This window comes from Oratosquilla oratoria, chromosome 30 (genome assembly GCF_046742065.1).
Source record: "Oratosquilla oratoria isolate Oo_2021 chromosome 30, ASM4674206v1, whole genome shotgun sequence".
In the NCBI taxonomy this organism is placed as follows: domain Eukaryota; kingdom Metazoa; phylum Arthropoda; class Malacostraca; order Stomatopoda; family Squillidae; genus Oratosquilla; species Oratosquilla oratoria.
This window is the reverse complement of record NC_134806.1, coordinates 4868760-4890566: the sequence shown is the minus strand read 5'-3', so window position 1 is coordinate 4890566 and position 21807 is coordinate 4868760. Positions and strand designations below refer to the sequence as shown.

Sequence of the window (21807 nt, the reverse complement as noted above, 5' to 3'; positions counted from 1 at the left end):
TAGTTTTGAGTTCGAATCCCACACTCCTCTCCAATCCCTGACAGTGACATTTACCTCCACCAATAGTCCAAGCGCATAATAAGGCCGCAGCTGCTCAGCGCCTCCTGGCGTAGGCTCCTCCTCACCTTCTGATCTTATCTTTTGCAATCATATATATTAAAAAGCTACACATATCGTGGAATGTATTTCTTTTATTGCGAATTTATAGCTTCTTATCTTCTTGTACTTGTCAGCCATTTGCGATTCATTGACCCTGGACGGGGTAGTGGGAGACCCGCCTTTCCCTTGTTTACCAACGCGAAGGACCTGCAGCTGACGTATTCTCACTGAACTGCTAAATATTAATATGTTTACTTTTGACGGCGTCTCGGTGCATGGAACGTGGGTGCCTACATACACAAGTCTGTGGCATGTGCGCGCACACGCGTACACATGTACATATTGTGTTTATAGGTACGTGTGCGTGTATACACTCACACGCTTACACACACACACACACGCGCGCGCGCGCGCGCGCTACGACTCGTGGCGCAGTGGTAGAGTTCCCGGCTGCCACTACGGCGGTCCGGGTTCGAATCCCACCCAGGGCTGAAATTTCAGTATCGCTGCGCTGCGGGTTGTTACTCCAACTCTCGTGGGCGGGGAGTTGGTATGTGTGTGTGTGTGTGTGTGTGTGTGTGTGCGTGCGTGTAAGATCACAGCATTATCATAGATCGGTCATATATGAGCTCTGAGTGAGTTCTCTTCTGGGAGGGAAATAGCTGTCAATCATGAGTCCAACGCGTGATCCAAGACCATGGGGAACCAGAATATGCAGGATTGTTTAGTCCTCGCAGAGAAGGAGGATATAAATGCGATCGAGGGAATACAAAGAATTGCAGCTCAATTGTTCCCCAGCCGAGCAGCCAAAGCGATTATGGAAACTGGAAATGACCTCGTTAGAAGAGAGAGAGAGAGGGAGAGGGGTGGGAGTGACATTACTGTGGTGTTTAGATCAGCGAAAGGATTCGGTATAACTGTGAGGAGCCCACGCCAAGAGGCGCTGAGTAGCTTTGGCCGAAGCCGTCACTGCTGGGAATCGGAGAGGAGTGCGGGATTCGAACCCACAACTAAGCTGATGCGAGACCAGCACGCTTACGATGACGCCACCGGAGTAAGAGTGACGAGATTCTTTTGGTTTGGGACGGGAAAAGGACATTAGGTTATGGTGTGAAAAGAATTAGATGTCTGAAGGCTGTCAAGGAAGATAGTTTAGAAGAGGAATTAGTCAAATAAGAAACCGTAAACTAATTCCATGTTAGTAGCGGAGAGACGGGACCCAACGAGTGTAGCTACTTTCCAGTATGGTAAGCATATTTGTGTGTTCTGTACATGAACAGATGTGTGTATCTATTAATATTTGAATACCACTGCATGTATGTGTAGTGTGTGTGTATTATATATATGTTTATATGTGTATATATATATATATATATGTATATATATATATATTGTGTGTGTGTGTGTGTGTGTGTGTGTGTGTGTGTTGACTCTTGAATCACGTATAAGACTCCTAATAGTTAGCTATTACCTTAGAGTTCGTATATAGATCAATCTATGACCATTGTTGTGACCTTGCACGCACACACACACACACACACACACACACACACACACACACACACACACACACACACACACACAGTACACATACACAGCACAAACACACACACACACAGAAGCACAAACACACAAAGTAGGGAAATATAACCCAAAACAGGTATATTTGAATGTATTGTATAAAAGTAGATAGGCTTGCAGTGTACCTGAGCGTGTTGTAATTCTTTGGCCAGTGTCATGCACTCATGCTCGGTGGCATTTACCTTCCAGACCGGTTCCCTCCTTTGCCCGTTCTTTGTTTACTTCGGCGTTCGGGTACGAAAAGAATGGGTGGATGAGGTGGAGGTGGCCGAGTGGATGAGGTGGAGCTGGAGGAGTGGATAGAAATGGAGGTGGAGTGGGGAAGTTGGAAGTCATGCACGGACTGACGGGTACAAGAAGTGTGGCAGGAACACGGGAAGAAAGAATAATGATTCGGCCATGCAGAACCATGTTAATAGATGCAGAGTTCAGTCTGATGAAATGGAAAGCATGATGGATGTGTGTGTGTGTGATTCACTATGGTCTTGGATCACATGTTAGACTCGTGTTCGACAATTATTTCCTTCTCGGAAGAGAGCTCAAGACATCATATATGACCGATCTATGGGTAATGCTGTGATCTTACAAGCACACACACACACACACCCAACTCCCCGCCCACGAGAGTTGGAGTAACTATCTGCAGCGCAGCGATACTGAAATCATTTCAGCCCTGGGTGGGATTCGAACCCGAACCGCCGTAGTGGCAGCCAGGAGCTCTACCATTGCACCAAGAGTCGTGTGTGTGTGTGTGTGTGTGTGTGTGTGTGTGTGTGTGTGTGTGTGTGTGTGTGTGTGTGTGTGTGTGTGTGTGTGTGTGTGTGTGTGTGTGTGTGTGTGTGTGTGTGTGTGTGTGTGTGTGTGTGTGTGTGTGTAAGGATTGGGACGAAGACTGGAGAAAGGGGAGAATATATGCAGTTTTCTTAAGATTTCCGAATTTGTAGTTATATTCATCGATCAGTAAGGGTATATGGACGAGCTAGGGTACCAGACATAAGAAACAAATCATACGAAAACTGCCTAAAACATTTGGGCCTATTTGATGGAAGGGCGGATAGTTGATAGTATCAGAATTGAGAACTTGCACTACCGACCAGGTGGCAGAAATGACCTGCTTTGACAGGTTTGACCTGGAAATAGGTTGAAACAATTTCGTCAGTAAATGGAATCAGGCGGAGGAGGTATGATAATGTACCGTCTGAATAAACGCAGAAGTCATTTCCAAAAATATCTGACAATGAGTTGTTTTGTTTACTTGTGTAGGTCCCAGTATGTGTGTTTATTTCTTTATTTATGTATTTATTTATTCATTTATTTTTGGTTTACGACCATGTCATAGATATAAAACTCCTGTAGGAGCGGTCTGCCAATGTAATCTGCGTGTGATTCACCATGGTCTTGGATCACGTGTTAGACTCGTGATCGACAGCTATTTCCCTCTCGAAAGAGAGCTCAGAGCTCGTATGTGACCGACCTCTGGGTAATGCTGTGACCTTACACGCACACACACACCCAACTCACCGCCCACGAGAGTTGGAGTAACAACCCGCAGCGCAGCGATACTGAAATTATTTCAGCCCTGTGTGTGTGTGTGTGTGTGTGTGTGTGTGTGTGTGTGTGTGTGTGTGTGTGTACACGTGTGATTTGCTTCGTATCTTGAACCACATGCAAGACTCGTAATGGAAAGCTATTAGCTTAGAGCTCGTATATAGAGCAAGCTATGAATAATGGTGTGACGCACACACACACACACACACACACACACACACACACACACACACACACACACACACACACACACACACACACACACAAAATAAGGAAATATATCCCAAATTGGAACCATACGTGAATTTGTCGCCTAGTATGATTGGAGTATAAAAGACGGGACCTCACGGGCATTTCCCCATTCCTGTGTGGTGCAGTGAGGTAAATACACGCGCGCGCGCGCACGAAAGCAAAACAAAAGACACAAGACATGAAAGAAGTGGCCAAATAAGAATAAAAACAAAACAAAAAGAATATAAAAGAGCCTGAAATGATTATACAAATATATGTAGAAATATAGGAAAAGGTGATAGGGTAATATATAAATAAATTAATTCATAAATAGATATTATCATAAATATATAAATAAATGATATATAAGTTGAAACATGAAAGTTGAAAGTTGATGGGATACATATGAAGAAAATCATAAGTATAATAAGAAATAGATAATAGAATAGTAATAATGAATGATAATAGTAACAATAGTAATGATGTAATAAGTGTTCACCAAGGAAGTATTCACCAAGAATAATGTTTTGAGGGAGAAAAGGACGAAGTTTTAAAGAGCATGGAAGTGGAAGTACGCGAGGTCATTACACTTCTCGAGAACCTGGAAGCGAGAACGGCCTCGGGGCTCGATGGGATCTCAGATGATTGGATACTGGAAGAATGTAGAAAACAATTTGTGGAGAAAATACAACAAAAGAAGAAGGGAAGGTGCCATTGGACTAAAGATTTGCCAACGTGGTTCCAATATTCATTTAAAGGAGGAAGTACGGTCAGTTGGTGTCAATAACCCCCCCCCACATATATATATATATATATATATATATATATAGAATGGATGAATTGATCGAAAGAAAAGGAATCTTGGTTGACAAATTTGCATTCAGAAAAGTGAGGTTTTTTTTTTTTCTTCTTCTTCTTCTTCTTCTTCTTCTTCCGAGAGTGAGTTTTTGTGCTGAGATCTCGGTTGGGTGGATTGTGTACACCTGGACCTGGAAAAAAACTTTCGATGAGGCGGGGTAAAAGAAAAACAGAGAAAAAACAAATGCATAGATGAATGAATAAATAAACAAAAACAAGTAAAATCACATAAAAGACGTTAGAGAACATTCAGGTGCATCAGTTGGTGGAACAAGAATGAAAATTTAGTCGAGGCCAACAGCATTGATGAATTTAAGGCAGAAATTGATAATTAGAGATAGACGGGACCCCATGAGCACAGCTTCATTCCCGTATAGTGCAAGATAAAACTAGGTAAACACTCTCACACACACACACAGACACACACACACACACACACACACACACGCAACACACACATACGCACGCACCATTCCCTTGCTCAGGTGAGACAGTAACACTTTGCAGTGTTGCGGAAGCTTTCAAGCCTTATCGGGTCTTGATATGGGACACTAGCAATCCGAATGTATACGTGTGCACATGGATGTACGTATGTGTGTGTATGCATACCAGGGGTACGACCGAAAGTGAATTGCGAGGTCTTTCGATAGGTGTACCAGATCGTGATTGCACTGAAGTGCAGTACAACATGCTGGGCTGGTGTCGCTGTTCCAGACAGTCGTGAAGGACAGGTGACCTCGTATGACCCAGGACTTGTGTGGGCGGCGTTCAGCGCTGGGACGGTCTTGCGGAGGCGTTCTGTCATGGGCGCGGTTTCCATGCCTCCATGAAGGTATTGCGTCGTCTACTTCTCTCTCTTTCTTCCTATCCTTACCTCTCTCTCTCTCTCTCTCTCTCTCTCTCCATATATATATATATATATACTGTACATATGCATACATGCATACACACACGTGATGCCTCTTTCGCTTAGGCGCCTCTCCGCCTGACTCCAGTCTCCTCTTTCGACTTCTCTCGAACTTCCTCCTCCTCCTCCTCCTCCTCCTCCTCTTCCTCCTACTCTTCCTCCTACTCCTCCTACTCCTTCCCCCAACCTCCACCTTTTCGTCGTCATGTCCTGTTCTTTCCATAGTTCACTGCTTCCACGGCCATTAATGATATCTACCTTCTTACCCCTCTTCCCTTTCACCCTCTTCCTCTTCCCCCTCCCCTTCTGCTCCCCATCTTCCTCTTCCTCCTCACCTAATCCTCTTCTCCTTCTCCCTTCTCCCCTTCCCCTCCTCCTCCCCCTCCCCGTCCCCCTCTTCCCCTTTCCCTTTCCCCTTCCCCTCTTCCCCCTCACACTTTCCCTAACCACCTTCCTTCCTCCCCCTACTCCTCCTCCACTCCCATGGGTATCTTCCTCCTTCTTTTCCTCCATCTCTTCTTCCTCCTCTTTCTCTTCCTCTTTTCCCCCTCTTTCTCTTCCTCTTTTCCTCTGCCTCCCCATCCTCTTCTTCCTTCTCTTCTCCCTTTCCCCCTTCAGGTCATGTACAAATCGTTTATTCTGTTTGGATCTGTCTCTCTTTAATAGTTCCTCTCTCACACAACCCAACCCTGATGGCGCTCCTCCCCCTCTATCTCCTCCACATCCTCCTCCCTCTCCTCCTCCTCTGCTGAAGCTCTTCAGCACACTTCGGAAGCACAACGCCCTCATAGTTAGGTTAACCTTAAACCCTTCAGCACTAGGTGCTAAATAGAATAGTATGGCGGAAGGTGGAATAGAATATATAAAGGGTGACATATGGTTAAAGGGATTCAGAGCTACAGGGCAATGGTCTCAACAGAAATCCATAAACTCTTGGCCATTTCGAAGCTATTGCAGTCTCCGAAGTAAAGTCGCCCGGCTGAAGGTCTTCGAATGCCTCAGGGCTGGGGGGAAAAGGGTGGGTGCGGCTGTGCGATGCCCCGTCGTTTGCCTGAACCGACAGTGACAACAATAAGAGCACTGCCAATATTTATATTACTACCACCACCTTTACCACTGTCGTCACTACCACAGCGTCCACCATGACCACCACCACCGCTACCACCACCATCCATGTTTACGCTGTACGCAGACCGTACACCACCCTCGATAACTCTGTGTCCTTGTCCTTATCTCCCCCTCGCCCTAATCACTCGGCCCATCATACTGACCTTATTCTCTATATTTGTCCTTTCTCGTCCACGCCCTCGGCCTGAATAAAATCAACTGGCGACAGCTGGGAGGTGTCAGACGTTAGCCAGGATAAAGATTGTGTAGTTCGCTGCAGTTGATGTTTGGAGTCGTCCACTCCCATGTGGCCCTAGAAGCCACGCCCCCTTGTAGAGCCGAAGGAGCTCATTGGTTCGTGTATAATTTATGGACCAATCAGGTGGTCAGTGATTGAATAGGGGAAGGGCCTAGGAGTCTGTTTAGTTTGCAGTATCTTCTTATCTGAAGTAGTTGTTTCAGGATAAAGATAAACACACACACACACACACACACACACACACACACACACACACACACACACACGTCCTCTCTCTCTCTCTCTCTCTCTCTCTCTCTCTCTCTCTCTCTCTCTCTCTCTCTCTCTCTCTCTCTCTCTCTCTCTCTCTCTCCTTTCTTATATACCCTTGTCTCTACCAGTCTTCTTTCTCCATACCATCCCATTATCTTACACTCCTCCACTTCGTCCTCCTCCTCCTCCTCCTCCTCCTCCTTCTTCTCCTCTGCCATCTCTCCTCTCCTTTTCCTTCCTCTTCGCTCCTCTTCCTCTTCCGCTTCTCTTCCAACAGCGCCTCTTCCTGGGAATTTGATCATTTCCATACCGTTACCCTCCGTCGCATTAGTATTCCTCTCTTCTCTTCCTCGGTTTCCTTCCGTTTTGTTTCTCCTTCTCTCTTCTTTCTCTCTTCTTTTCTCTCTTTTCTCTTTTCTTTCTCCTTTTCTTTTCTTTCTCTTTGTTTAATCCACCCTCCGCTCCCTTCCTTACTTCTTTCGTCGTAATCTTGTTAGTAGTTCTACCTATTCTTCCTCCTTTTCCTCCTCTTCTTCCTCCTTTTCCTCATCTTCTTCCTCCTTTTCCTCCTCTTCTTCCTCCTTTTCCTCCTCTTCTTCCTCCTTTTCCTCCTCTTCTTCGTCTTCTTCCTCTTCCTTCTCTAATTCCTCTTTGCCAACTATTTTCTTCACTACTCCTTTCACTACCTCCTCTTTTATTCTCCTCCTCTCTCGTATTACTCTCTTCCGTTGTCACACACTCTTCTCCTTCTTAGTCCCCATCCCCCTCCTCCTCCTCCACCTCCCCCTCCCCCTCTTCTTCCTCTTCCCCCTCTTCCTCCTCCTCCCCACTTCCTCCTCCTATTCCTCCTCCTCCCCCTCTTCCTCCTTTCCTTCTTTCTCATCGTTTCTATTTTTCTCTTCCGTCTCCCTTATCTTCTCTCTCTTCCTCTTCTCTCTCTCTTTTTCCTCCTCCTTTTCCTGCTCACCCATCTTCTCCTCCTCCTCCTTTCCTTCTTTCTCATCGTCTGTTTTTCTCTTCTTCCTCCCTTATCTTCCCTATCTTCCTTTTCTCCCTCTTCCTCCTCTTCTTCCTCCTCCTCCTCTTCTTCCCCTTCTCCTCCTCCTCTCCCTGGTCACCCACCTTCTCTTTCTCCTCCTCCTCCTCCTCCTCGCGATACAGTGAGTGTCCAAGACGTAAACAAAGCTGTGTCGTCGTCGTCGGTGTTGATAAGGAATGGACCCCCCTCACCTCCTCCCACCTCCATCCGCTCACCCACCACCACCAGGACCACCCCCCACCCCCCTGTCACCTGCAGCACCCATTTTACCTGTAGGAACACTTCTCGCTTTGTTGTGATCCTCTTTCTTCGAGTTCGACCTTCGCTCGAAATTTTGACTTCTCGAAAATTTGACTTCACGAAATTTTGATTTCTGCACGAAATTTCGAAGTCCCTCCTGCTCAAGACTTCCGAAAGCACCCTCCCAGTCTCCCCCATGGTTTCCCTTCTGCAGCATTTCTGCCCGAGCTTTGCTTCCTCCTCCTCCTCCTCCTCCTCCAGTTGCTGTTCCACCGACCTTCTTCCTCACACCACTTCCTCCTCCACCACCACCTCCCCGTCGTGGTCCTCCTCGCCCTCCCCCTCCCCCTCCTCCTCCCTTCCCCTCCGAGCCCGAGTGCCCACCAGTATCAGGGTAGCGACTACTTCGCGCACACCTCCTCTGGACTCCCCAACAGTGTCCTCCTCCTCCTCCCACCCCTCGTGTTCTCCGCCGGCCGCGTCCCCCCCACACTCCCCATCCCCCGTCCTCCACCACCTCCCCCTCACCGTCACCTCGCTTCACCTTCGTGCCGCGACGTGCAGCTGGGGCTGCCGCAGGTAGCGCCCCCCGCCGCCGTCGCCGCCGCCGGTGCCCGGCGCCCTCCCCAGGAGCCAGTGGGCCTTCCCACCACCATGAGGATGTAAGTAGGATCCTCGATTGGGCACGAGATCGGTGATGCCTCCTTCAGGTGGTTCTTCTGCTGTAACGGGTTCCTTGGGAGGAAGCGAGATGGTGGTGTTATTTATCCTGTGGGGGACAGTGAGTTGTTTTTGATACTCAGTGGTCGTCGGTTACGTTGATGTGCTTGTCATTGATGACATTGAATTCTGTAGACACGTCGGTTATATATCACCGTTGACACGGTGCTGTCAGTATTGCGTCAGCTGATGTCAGTGGCTCGTGAACCAGTGGCAGCATCAGGATCTCGTCTGTCAGCTTTCCGTCAGTCATTGACAGTGTCCCGTCAGTTTTCCAATTTCCTGTCAGTGTCAGTGCTGACATTAATCAACGACGTTTGATTTCAGTTTCTGTCGACGAGTGTCAACCTCATGCCACGTGTCACAGCCGTGTCACGTGGTCACTCGGTGTCAAGAGTCACGTCAGATGACGTCACTCATGCGGGAATCATTGACCTGTCAGCAGGTCACCATTGTTTGGATTTATGGGAGTGTAGGAAATTCGGAAATTTCCAATGTTCGATTTTTTTTATTATTATTATTTGTATTTTACTATATTAGAAAGTGCTTCTGGTGTCCAGAATTATTCCCATTATTTAGAACTTTTCCTTCCGAGTAATGGAAATTATCCGATTTTAGAAAACCTCTGTAATATTGATGACCCAATATACCAACCATCTGATTTTGAGAGAGCCATTTATGACAATTGAAGCGATAGTTGTTTAAAAAAGGTCATCGTTCACTAGTACACTAGGGACACTATCGAAGGAGGAAAATATTAATTAACATTTTATTTTGTATGTAAACTGATAGTGATATTATTATCAACAGTAACAACAACAATATACACACTTATTCATACTAGACTGTTTTATTATTATTATTATTATTATTATTATTATTACTACTACTATTATCATAATTTTGTGTGTGTGTGTGTATGTGTGTGAAGGTTTGGGTTATACGTAGTTATTGGACGTGCACCTTCAGTTGTTATTAGTGGCATCTTGTTAGTGACGCCTTATTAGTAATGTCCAGCGGCTTGCCGCAATTGACAGGGGTTTCTCACTTCCCACTTCGTGGCAGTGGGATGGTGAGTTACACACACACACACACACACACACACACACACACACACACACACACACACACACACACACACACACACACACACACACACACACACACACACCAAAAAACCCTTCCAACACCCATTTATTGTCTTTTATCTTAGCCCCTGTGTCCGTATTGCACTGTGTTGTTGGAAATGTCGGCAAGAGACGTGAGGGGGCAGCGCTATTGCGTCATAGTCCGAAGCCACGCCCCTCCCGCGCTGCTCTTTCCTATGGCGCCGGATTTTGAAGTTACCAAACGGCCGGAAGGAAAACGTCCTCCGGAAAATATGTATGGGAATGCCAGAAAGGGTTTCCGTAAAAAAAAAAAAAAAAATAGATAAAATAAAAATAATAGAATAAAATAACTAAATTATAATGATAATGATAATTACTTAAAATATTCAGAATAGAGAGAAATATATATATATATATATATATATATATATAATATACGTATGTGTATATACATATATATATATACGTATGTGTGTGTATACATATATATATATATATATATATATATATATATATATATATAAGGACACACACACACTCGTATGTAATATTAACATTGGTGGACAATTCCAGCTCCACTTGTAATGATAAAAGAATGAAAAGGAAGCATCGTGATGCAGCTTAGCTTGGCTGCGAGGAAACTGAATTGCAATCCTGCTGTTCCGGATGGCGCAGCGGGCCACTTTGGACGGAGTAGCGATTTTCTGCAAAGAAGAAAACGGGAAGCGGGGGGTGGGGGGCGACTCCCCCCCGGAAAAGTTTGGCGCCATTCGGAGCGCGAGGGCCTCTGCGCGCGGGGTCGCCCTTTCGGCCGTTTTCTTTTATGAATTTATCTATTTGTCTTTAGTTCCGGTTTTGTCTTGTTTTCGTTGTGATGTTTTGGGTTTTATTTATTTATTTATTTCGGTGTCGTTCGTGTAACCGTTCTTGTGAAGGGTGCATTTGCTTTTCAGTTTATCAATGTGGCCTGATGTATGTACAGTATATACATATATTTTTTTGGGTGTGTGTGACATGTGCTGTGGGGCGTGTTGAGGGGGTCCCGGATGGGGTTTGGATTATACAGTATATATATATATATATATATATATATATATATGTATACATATATATATATATATATAGTGTGTGTGTGTGTATACATACATATATTATCTATTTATTTATTTATTTTATTTATTTTATTTTATTTTTTTGGTGGGCGTAGAATGAGTTGTAGGGATTCTAGTATTTATCAAACGAAGGAGTGAATAGTGATCTTGCCCTTCATTATGTTAAACGGAGAAGTACGTGTACAGGACAAGAGGGTTTTTGAGTCTCCCAGACGGTTTCTAAGTCCTCCCCCCCAACACCCAATTTCTGAAACCCTCACCCACACAATCTCTATCTTCCTCTCCCTCAGTCCCTCTTTCCCTCCCCCTTTCTCTCTCCCTCTTTCTTCCCTCTTCCTTCTCTCATCCCTCTCTCCCCCCTCTCTCCCTCCCTCCCTCTCCCCTCTCTTAGTCCCTCTCTTTCCCGCCCCCCCTCTCTCTCCCCTCTCTCCCTCCCTCTCCCCTCTCTCCCCCCTCTCTCCCTCCCTCTCCTCTCTCTCCCTCCCTCTCCCCTCTCTCCCTCCCTCTCCCCTCTCTCCCTCCCTCAGTCCCTCTGTCCCTCTCTTAGTCCCTCTCTTTCCCTCCCCCCTCTCTCTCCTCTCTCTCCCCTTCCCTTCCTCAGTCCCTTTGTCCCACCCTTAATCCCTCTCTTTCCCTCCCGCCCTCTCTCTCCCTCTCTCTCCCTCTGTCTTCTGTTGTTTTGACGACCAATGTTTAGACTTTGTAGGTCCGGCCTTGGTCTTGCCCGGATGCCTTTGTTTTGACTCTTTGTTGAATCACAAGCGACGACCATGGTGGCCCCTTGGTGGCCCCTGGTGTAGCTGGGCAGCTGGCGGCTCTCGTCCCGGGAATAATTTGTAGGAATAAATTATCGCGAATTCCCGTAGGGTTTCGTTGGGATTAAATTTGAACTACCAGTTCCTTCGCGCCTGTCGACTGGTCCTGCGCCATTCCCAGTTTTATTTAGTTTCATCTATTTGTTTATTTATTTATTGTTGTTTTATTTCACGTGTTTATTTTGTTGATTGATTTATCTGTTTATCTATTTATATCTATTTTACTTTCTCTTTCCTTTCCTACACCCGTCGACCTCTCCCACGTTTCATGCTCGCTGGCTGGGTTAGGGCGTCGTTACTTGCGGCGAAGGTCGAGGTGGATGGCGGTTCGAGTCCTGCCACCGGGGAAGTTGAACCAAGGGCATGGTTCATTAAATTCCACGCTACAAAGTCCTCTGTGAGGGGCACCGTCCTAGCCTTCCGATAAGGGGGGAGGGGAGTTTGTGACGTTAAACCATATCACATGTATATTCCCTTTCTATCCATGCTCTTCACCTTTATTTTCTCTATTTCTCATAGCTTTCTATATTTTTTCGTGTCTTCCCCAACCTTTACTTTTCTATCTAACTCGTCCTACCACATTCTTCTTATTTTTTTCTCCTCCTCCCCTCCTTTCCCCTTGCACCCAGTCCCACCTCTCTCTCTCTCTCTCTCTCTCTCTCTCTCTCTCTCTCTCTCTCTCTCTCTCTCTCTCTCTCTCTCTCTCTCTCTCTCTCCCTCTCTCTCCCTTCTCTATCTATCCATCAATCCATTAAAAATTTCTTCTGTCCCTTATCTTACGCCCTCTTTCCTTACCCCCGTCCATTTCTACCCTACTCTACTCTTCCTGTCCTGTTCCCATCCTTTCCACTCCCTTCCCCCTTTCCTTTATCCTTCGTTTCCCCTTCCCTGTTTTTCCCTTCAATCACATTTCTCTCCCCTCCCTTCTCTTGCCTTATTTCCTGCGCTGCCTTGCCCTTGTGTTTCATGTGACTATCAAGCCCTCTCGTTCCTTTTCCTTTCATTACCTGCCTTCCTTTTCCCATTAGGTTCTTCCTTCTTCCCTTCTCTTCCCTTCCTTTGCCTTCCTTTCCCCTCACATTCGTTTGTGTCTGCAGTGTTCCCCTCATTTCCCCTTCTCTCGCCTTCGCATCTCCCACGTTACTTGTTCCCTCATCTCTTCTCCCCTCACCTCCGCTTTCATTCCTCTCCCCTCATCTACCCTCTCTCTCTCTCTCTCTCTCTCTCTCTCTCTCTCTCTCTCTCCCCCCCCATTTCCACATGCTATCTCCTCTCCCTTCCTCTCCACTTCTGTCCTCCGTCCCCTTTCTTAAACCCTTCCTTCCCTCTCTCTTCACCTCCCCTGCCCTCTCCCTTCCCTTCCCTCTCTTCTCTCCTCCCTTTCTCTTCTCTTCTCCCTCTCTTCTCTCCTCCCTCTCTTCTCTCCTCCCTCTCTTCTCTCCTCCCTTTCTCTTCTCTTCTCTTCTCCCTCTCTTCTCTCCTCTCCTCTCCTCCCTCTCCTCTATCCCCTCCTCTCCTTCAGTCCTCGTCTCTCTTCCCCATCCCATACTCTCTTTTCTCCCTCTCCCCTTGTCTCCCTCCTCTCTTCTTTCGTCTCCGCCTCCCATTCCTTTCTCCCTTCCCCTCCCCTTGGTATGGGCCATCCTGTTGTCGATAACTCCCCCCCATCCCCCATCCCCCCTATCCTCCCAAAGCTCGACAACAAGGACATACTCAGATCCGTACTTTGGAATGCTCAGGGTCGTATCAGCGTTAGACCTCCACTTACTCGTTACCCGTCTTTCATCACTCCTCATCCTCCACGCGGCACCGGCCTCCACCTTCCGTGCTCCACCCTCTATCCTCCACCCTCCCTTTCCACCTTCCCCCCCCTTCAATGCCCCCCTCCCCCTTCTAATCTCTCCCTACCACTCTCCTTTCCACTTTCTGCCTTCCACCCTCCCCCCCACGCCCCTACCCCCTCCACCTTCTTCTTCCCTCTACCTTCGTCTCACTTCCATCCACCATCCACCATCCACTCAACTATTCACTCAACTATTCCCACTGGGTGCTTAGACCCGGCAACAGAAGCCTAAGGAAGACGGACAAACCGTCTGACGTCATCACTGGTTGGTAGTTGGCTACCGGCCATGCCTTTCAAGGACACAACAAATTAATTATCTCGTAGGTGTGACGTCACTCTTTACGTCAGACTAACCTCACATTTGAATTAGTGGTCTTCCAGATGTAAATCTGATCGACGTTTTAATTAGAAATTTAGGAGTCTGTCATGGTGAGGTGGATAACGTGTCGGACTCGTGAGCAGGTGGTCGTGAGTTCGATTTCCGGGATCCGATGCGTGGTTCTTGTGTTGGTTCCCGGTAGCCCTGAACTGGCGGGGAGGCGACCCAACGTCGGGGAAAAAAAAGAAGCTTACCGCAGCTAATAGGGTTTATCCTTCCAGGGGTTTCTCACTTCCCACTTTGTGGGAGTGGGAGGGTGAGTTTTTTTTTCTGGTAATTTGCTATTTAAGATTGATTATCTTTGATCCGGGATTGAGGTGGATGGGTGCGTGTGTTAGAAGACCGTCTTGGTCTTAGGCCGGAGTTGATTCTAATTTGTGCCAGTCCTAATTATTATTTATTTATTTTAATCGTAGTCTAGATTTCCATTTATGAGTGTGTTGTCATTGCCATTTCTCTTACTTGCAAGTAATGGTAAAAAGGAGAGTTCGTTCGTGGGGAATCGTATTGGGTCGAAGTAAAAGGAATCCAAGAGTTTGTCGCAGTCCTAATTAGTGTTATATCATAATCTAGATCTCCAATTATTTACTTGCAATTAATAGTAAAAGGAGAATTCGATCGTGGGGTAATAGTATTGGGTTGAAGTAAACGGAATCCAAAAGTTTATCGTAGTCCTAATTAGTTTGATATCATAATCTACATCTCCATATATGATTGTTATTGTCATTTTCTTACTTGCAAGTAATGGTAAAAGGAGAATTCGATCGTGGGTAATAGTATTGGGTTGAAGTAAAAGGAATCCAGGAGTTTATCGTAGTCCTAATTATTTTTATATAATAACCTAGATCCCCATATATGATTGTTGTTTTCTTACTTGCAAGTAATGGTAAAAGGAGAATTCGATCGTGGGTAATAGTATTGGGTTGAAGTAAAAGGAATCCAAGAATTTGTCGTAATCCTAATTAGTTTTATATCATAATCTAGATCCCCATATATGATTGTTATTGTCGTTTTCTTACTTGCAAGTAATGGTAAAAGGAGAATTCGATCGTGGGTAATAGTATTGGGTTGAAGTAAAAGGGATCCAAGAGTTTGTCGTAGTCCTAATTAGTTTTATATCATTATCTAGATCTCTATATATAATTGTCATTTTCTTACTTGCAAGTAATGGTAAAAGGAGAATTCGATCTTGGGTAATAGTATTGGGTTAAAGTAAAAGGGATCCAAGAGTTTATCGTAGTCCTAATTAGTTTTATATCATAATCTACATCTCCATATATGATTGTTATTGTCATTTTCTTACTTGCAAGTAATGGTAAAAGGAGAATTCGATCGTGGGTAATAGTACTGGGTTGAAGTAAAAGGAATCCAAGAGTGGAGGAATGAGAGGCTTCTGCAATCATCCAAGATGAGAGATAATATGTAGTTGGTCCTAGGGTAGTGGTGATAAGATAATCTAGATAAAGATTAGCTATGAGTAGGGAGGCTCGTCTAATCGGAATCGGGAGAACAACAACAGCGGGGCACGACGATCGTAACCATCAACAGTAAATTAGCTAATATTGTTATCAGTATCACATTCACCGTCGATGATTATGAACAGTATTACTTTCACTATCACCTCCACCCATACCACCAGAAATACCACCACCAATGCAACCACCAATACTACTACGTCCACTCATATCATCACCACTACCGCCTATACCACCGTCAATATGAATACTACCAGAAATACCACCACCACCAGTAGAACCACCAATACCACTCACTACCAACAACAATGCCACCACCACTACCACCACTACCACTACTACCACAAGCACCAATACTACCATACCAACAGAAACACCGAAATGAGGCCGGGGGGTGGGGGTTAGGATGGGGGGGGAGCCGTCGCCCATAAGTGTGACGTCATCAGTGGTACCAGGAACCAAGTCATGGCAAGAGTAGACCAGTGTATGTATGTATGTGTGTATGTATGTATGTATGTATGTATGTGTGTGTGTGTGTGTGTATGTGTGTGTGACCTTAATGAAGATCTTCAAAGGACCAGAGACGAGGTGCTTGTGCGATACACGTCGTTAGCGTCGCTCCCTTCCCCACCTCCCCCCTCCCCCGTCCCCCCCTCGCGTCGTGTCTCCTCCCATTGCACTCATTAAACTTGTTTGTCGCATCTTTCGAGCCTCTCGTTCGGTTGCCTGTTTTGAATGATTCGTGTGTACTCTCAAGTGGGTGTGGGGGAGACAGGTCCCCTTTTTTTTTTAATTTTGTCCTATTTTATTTTATTCTATTGTATTAGGGTTTATTATATGTTTTTGTTTGGTTCCATTCGTGCGCGCGTGCATGGAGAAAAATGGGCCATGTTTGTTTACGTCTCCAGTGGACCGAGTGGGTAGCAGACGAGGAGTCCAAGGAGGGGAAGAAAGGGAAGACCAAGTGTCTGATGGGGGAGGGGGGAAAAGGAGAACACGTGGAGCCAACCGGGGAGCAATGTTGAGTGAGTGGAAGGGAGGGGAGAAGAGGCGAGGGAGGACAAGGACGAGGGGGTAGGGGAGCAAGCCAAAAGGGAGATTACAAGTTGGCAAGAGCTGAGGAGATAAAGGGGAGCAATGGGTCTGGTCAGATAGGGGAGGATAATGTTGGGGGGAAGAAGGAGGAGGAGGAGGAAGAGGAGGTAGAAGGAGAGGAAGATGTATTGGAGTCATGGTGGAGATGAGTTTGTGAAAAATGAGGTTCATGATGGGGGGAGATAGTGTTGGGGGGTGCTAGGATCGCTGTAGTGGTAGTTAGGGGGGGATGAAGTCAGGATGTAAGGATTGGGGAGGGTTGAGGAGTGGTTGAGGGAGTTATGGGAGAAGGTCTTATTCCATAAAGGGAGTGTGTATTGAGGGGAAACATTTAGATGAAATATATATATATATATATATATATATATATATATATATATATATATACAAATATATATATATATATACAAATATTGTTATTACTATTATTATTATTTATTTATTTATTTATTTATTTATTCATTCTTTTTTTTTCCAATACTACCGGCGGTAGAGTGTTGGAAATAGGTACCGAGGTGGTTGTAAAATTGTTAGTAAACAATGAGAGCTGGGCGGATGATCCCGTCCCTCAGTTCCCCTTCTCTCTCGTGTTGCTATGTAGTGCACTAAGGAAAATACCGTTCTTGCTTTTATTAGACCTTCCGTCACACTGAGTGAAATTTTGTGGCGATAGCCAGAAGCAGTGATTAAAGTCCGATTACGGGTTGTGTTGTGGTAGATTTGGGTCCTCAGTGAAGAGGGGAACCACACGGGAATGAGATATTGTCCGGTTAGAGCCAAGAAGGAGACATAAACTCCCATTTCTCTGTTTAAGCACACACACACACACACACACACACACACACACACACACACACACACACACACACACACACACACACACACACACACACACACACACACACACACTCTCTCTCTCTCTCTCTCTCTCTCTCTTTCTCTCGGTAGAGAAGTTAAGAGATGAAAAGGGGGGCACCGATAGTTGGAAAACTATGTTGTAAAGCAAATACATATAGAATTGGGTGACAGCGCACCCAGGAACATTTGTGACGCAAGTATCACCCCAAAAAAAAAATATATATATATATATATAAATAAAACAAAATAAGATCTACTTGGAGCGTGACAGCAGGAAAGCCAAGAATGCGACACGGAAATCTTGAAATGAATTGAGAGAAATTTCTTGCAGAACAGACGGATCAGTTTGTTGCCAAGTAGGACACAAAAAGAAAGAAAGGAGAAGGTGTTGGCGGGCCACGAAGGTGGATGACGTACCGCATCCGCTTGGGAACTGCCCCGTGGATGACCTACTTCGGGGTGGCCGCGGAATGGGACCAAGGGCAGCACGGGATGATCGGTTCGGATGTGTACGAGGGCGAGGTGGAGGAGGAGGAGCAGCAGCACCAGCAGCAGCAGCAGCAGAATGAATGACCTTGACGAGATAAATCTATCTGCATGGTCCAGAATGAGTTCAATGTATGTATGTATATATATATATATATATATATATATATATATATATGTTTGTATATATATATATATATGTATATATATATATATGTATGTATATATATATATATATGTATATATATATAGATATGTATGTATATATATATATATATGTATGTATATGTATGTATATATATATATATATATATATATATATATATATATATATTGAGTGTGTGTGTGTGTGTGTTTTGGGTCACGTGTAGGACTCGTGATCGACAGCTATTTCCCTCCCGGAAGAGACCTCAGAGCTCATATATGACCGATCTATGGGTAATGCACCTTACAGGCACACACACCCACAACTCCCCGCCCACGAGAGTTGGAGTAACAACCCACAGCACAGCGATACTGTGTGTGAATGTGTATGTACGTTTACGTACACGAATTTTAGGAATTCCAACAATCCCCCATGTTGCCCGGTGCGGAGCAGATAAACATTGGATAAAAGTAGACCATCACGTTGAAGGTCGTGCGCGCTAATCCCCTCGGTTAACCGGGACAGAAGTCTGTATAGAGAATCACTGTAGCGAAGGGAGTTAAGTTTTTGGTGTCTGTATTCGAATCTGTGTTTATTGTCTGTATTCGAGTCTGTGTTTATTGTATCTCAACTGGTGATTCTAATAAGGGGAGGTATATGTGGATATGTACAGTATGTATAGTGTGTATATACGTGTACGCGCGCGCGTGTGTGTAAATGTACTCGGGTCGTGTATTTATTTTTTTGTGTCGCCAAGCGATTTTATTATGTTCAGAGGAACCCCAAGAGACGGAGGTTAACCCTTTCGGTTAACCAATTTGACAGATATATTCGATTAAGCGCATTCATAACTAAGTTGACTTCATTCAACTTACGAAAACCCCTCGATAGACATCAGAGGGTTAACCGAGGAAGGAGGAAGTGGAGGGCCGGGCGTACGAGTGTGGAGTGGAGTGGAGTGGGAGGTTTGACGTAAGCAGAGTGTGAGGGCTGGCGGGACGTGTGTACTACCTTACGTAATCGCCCATAGGAGAGGCTTAGAACGCAGGACCCCAAGAACGGAGGATGAATGATGGTGTTGAAACAAAGGCTGGGTTGTTTGGGGCCGGCGGCGCAATGAAGGTCGCCTTCGTGCATAGTGTGTGTGGAAAGAAGAAAGAAAAATACACGCACGCACACACACATTCTGTAGATAGTGTGTGTGTATTTATTGACCTTGGTTTTTGGATTACGTTGTTGGATCACGAATCCAACACGTAATCCAAAGACCAAGTTGAACAAACACACACACACACACACACACACACACACACACACACACACACACACACACACACACACACACACACACACACACTATTTACAGAATTGTGAAAGGGATGGAAGTTCTTGATAGAGATGACTTATTACAATGGGTCATAAGAGAAACAAGACACGAGAAGCTAAAGAAGGGCAGTTACAGAAGAGATTTGAAAAATAATAGCTTCCCACACAGACTGATTGATGTCTGGAACAAACTAAACGAGGAAACAGTGAGTGTCAAAACTATACAAGATTTTAAGATCAAACTGGATGCGGAGAGATACAAATGCGGTCACTACGAGCATAGCTCTCGCCCCGTAAAATACAACTAGGTACAACTAGGTAATACACACACACACACACACACACACACACACACACACACACACACACACACACATATATATATATATATATATATATATATATATATATATATATAATATACACATACACAACCTTTCACAACACACACACACATATATAATATATATATATATATATATATATAAAAGATGTAATTATAAAATAAAATAAATGAATTATAGATTATGGAATAACAAAATAATAATAGAAAATAATCATAGGAATGAAATAGCAAATAAAATAAAGAAATTAATAGATAAAATGAAAATATGACTGTAACCCTTACGGATGATTTTGTAGCGTGGAATTTAACGAAACATGCCCATAGTTCATCTTCGCCGGTGGCAGGGTTCGAACTTGCTCGACCAGCGAGTTTCCCGAAAATAGATAAATGCAGGAAAGAATGGGAAGATGAAAACGCATTGCAAATAAAACGAATAAAAAATAATAAACATAATGTGAGCAAGTTGTTGTTGAAGGACGAACTTTACCAGCGCTTCTGTCCCTGTGGACACTCGTGTCGCCGTCGTTGGGGTGGCAGATTATGTTGGTATACTGTATACCAGCATTTCCCCCCCAACCTTGGGATGCTTAAATAAATTCTAGGTGGCGGTGCTGGGTAGCTATGCTATGCATGTTCCTTTATCCTTCTACTATTAGTTAGATGCTGGACTCCTTAGCCCTGGCTACAAAGGGTGCTACTAAGGTTGTAATAGGTTAGGAAACGCAGCTCAATGCTTACCGCTGTGGAAGGGGTTACCAAGTGGGGGTAATAAAATCATCTGGCGACAGGGAGGGTGGAAGGGAAAAGGGCCACCCAGTATAGAAGGAGTCCATTTAGATAGACGGCTAAGAGGATGACATTGGAAATTAATAAAATCGCCTAACGGCAGCCATATTAAAGGAAAAAGTATCACCCGACAGAGAAAGCGATATATAGGTGGTATAGAAGGAAGTGACGTGTATTTCTAAAGACATAGAAAACTGATCTATGCCATTTTGTATGTGTGTGTGTGTGTGTGTGTGAACTGCGGTATTTAGAAATAAAGTAGAGAAGTACTTCCTGGAACATAATCGATAAGTTTGTTTATTTTCTCTTCAAATTTGGCCTGGACCTTTGGGGGGAAGCAAGTCGTGATGCATATTCAACTGACAAGTCCATGTGTCCGCTATTGTGTGTGTGCGCGCCTATATATATACAGACTATATATATATATATATTGTTTATATATATATATATATATATATATATATATATATGTATATAATATGAGAGAGAGAGAGGACGTAAGTGGGGTCAGATTCAGAAGATATTGTTTTATGGAACAGAGCAAGGGCTGGGTGGGGGGGGCTTGTGGGGGCAAGTTATGAGGGGGGTTGCGGGAGGGGTGAGTTCGGGGGGCGTTACGGGGGGAGAGTTCAGCCAAAAACGCAAATTTAACCCTTTTCACGGCGGTGTGGTCGAGAGGGGGGGATTTCCCGTCCTTGGTTTAATGGAATCGCCGGGCGACAGATAAAATAGAAATGTGTGTTTGTGTGTGAAGAGTGAGGGGGTCTCTCTCTCTCTCTCTCTCTCTCTCTCTCTCTCTCTCTCTCTCTCTCTCTCTCTCTCTCTCTCTCTCACACACACACACACACACACACACACACACACACGTGTGTGTGTGCGTGTAAGGTCACAGAGCTCTCTTCCAGGAGGGAAATAGCTGACGACCAGGAGTCCAACACATGATCTAAGACCATGGTGAATCACACACACACACACACACACACACACACACACACACACACACACACACACACACAGTACGACGACCAACTGTTGATGACGTCACGGGTCAGCTGTTTTTGATGTGATGTTGAGGCAATGAATGACGTCATGGCTAGTGGGGGTGTAACATACGCTGATGTCACTTGTGCTTAGGTGCCGAAGGAGTGAAGGAGACTCGAGTGAGTTTCGTGGCTTTATTCTGGTTAGCTC

General features: G+C 45.0%; 1 protein-coding gene across 7 annotated transcripts in view; it reads left to right on the top strand.

Moving 5' to 3' along the window:
* Positions 1-21807, top strand: part of LOC143040991 (uncharacterized) — a 577258-nt gene that overhangs the window by 201431 nt on the left and 354020 nt on the right. Inside the window, exon 1 of one of the 7 annotated variants that reach the window (XM_076212487.1) lies at positions 8526-8783. The exons of the other annotated variants lie outside the window; for them this stretch is intronic. Within the exon in view, the coding sequence (XP_076068602.1) occupies positions 8776-8783 (8 nt within the window). The 5' untranslated portion in view covers positions 8526-8775. Of the gene's footprint in view, positions 1-8525; positions 8784-21807 lie in introns of those variants that run through there. 7 annotated transcript variants of the gene reach the window in all.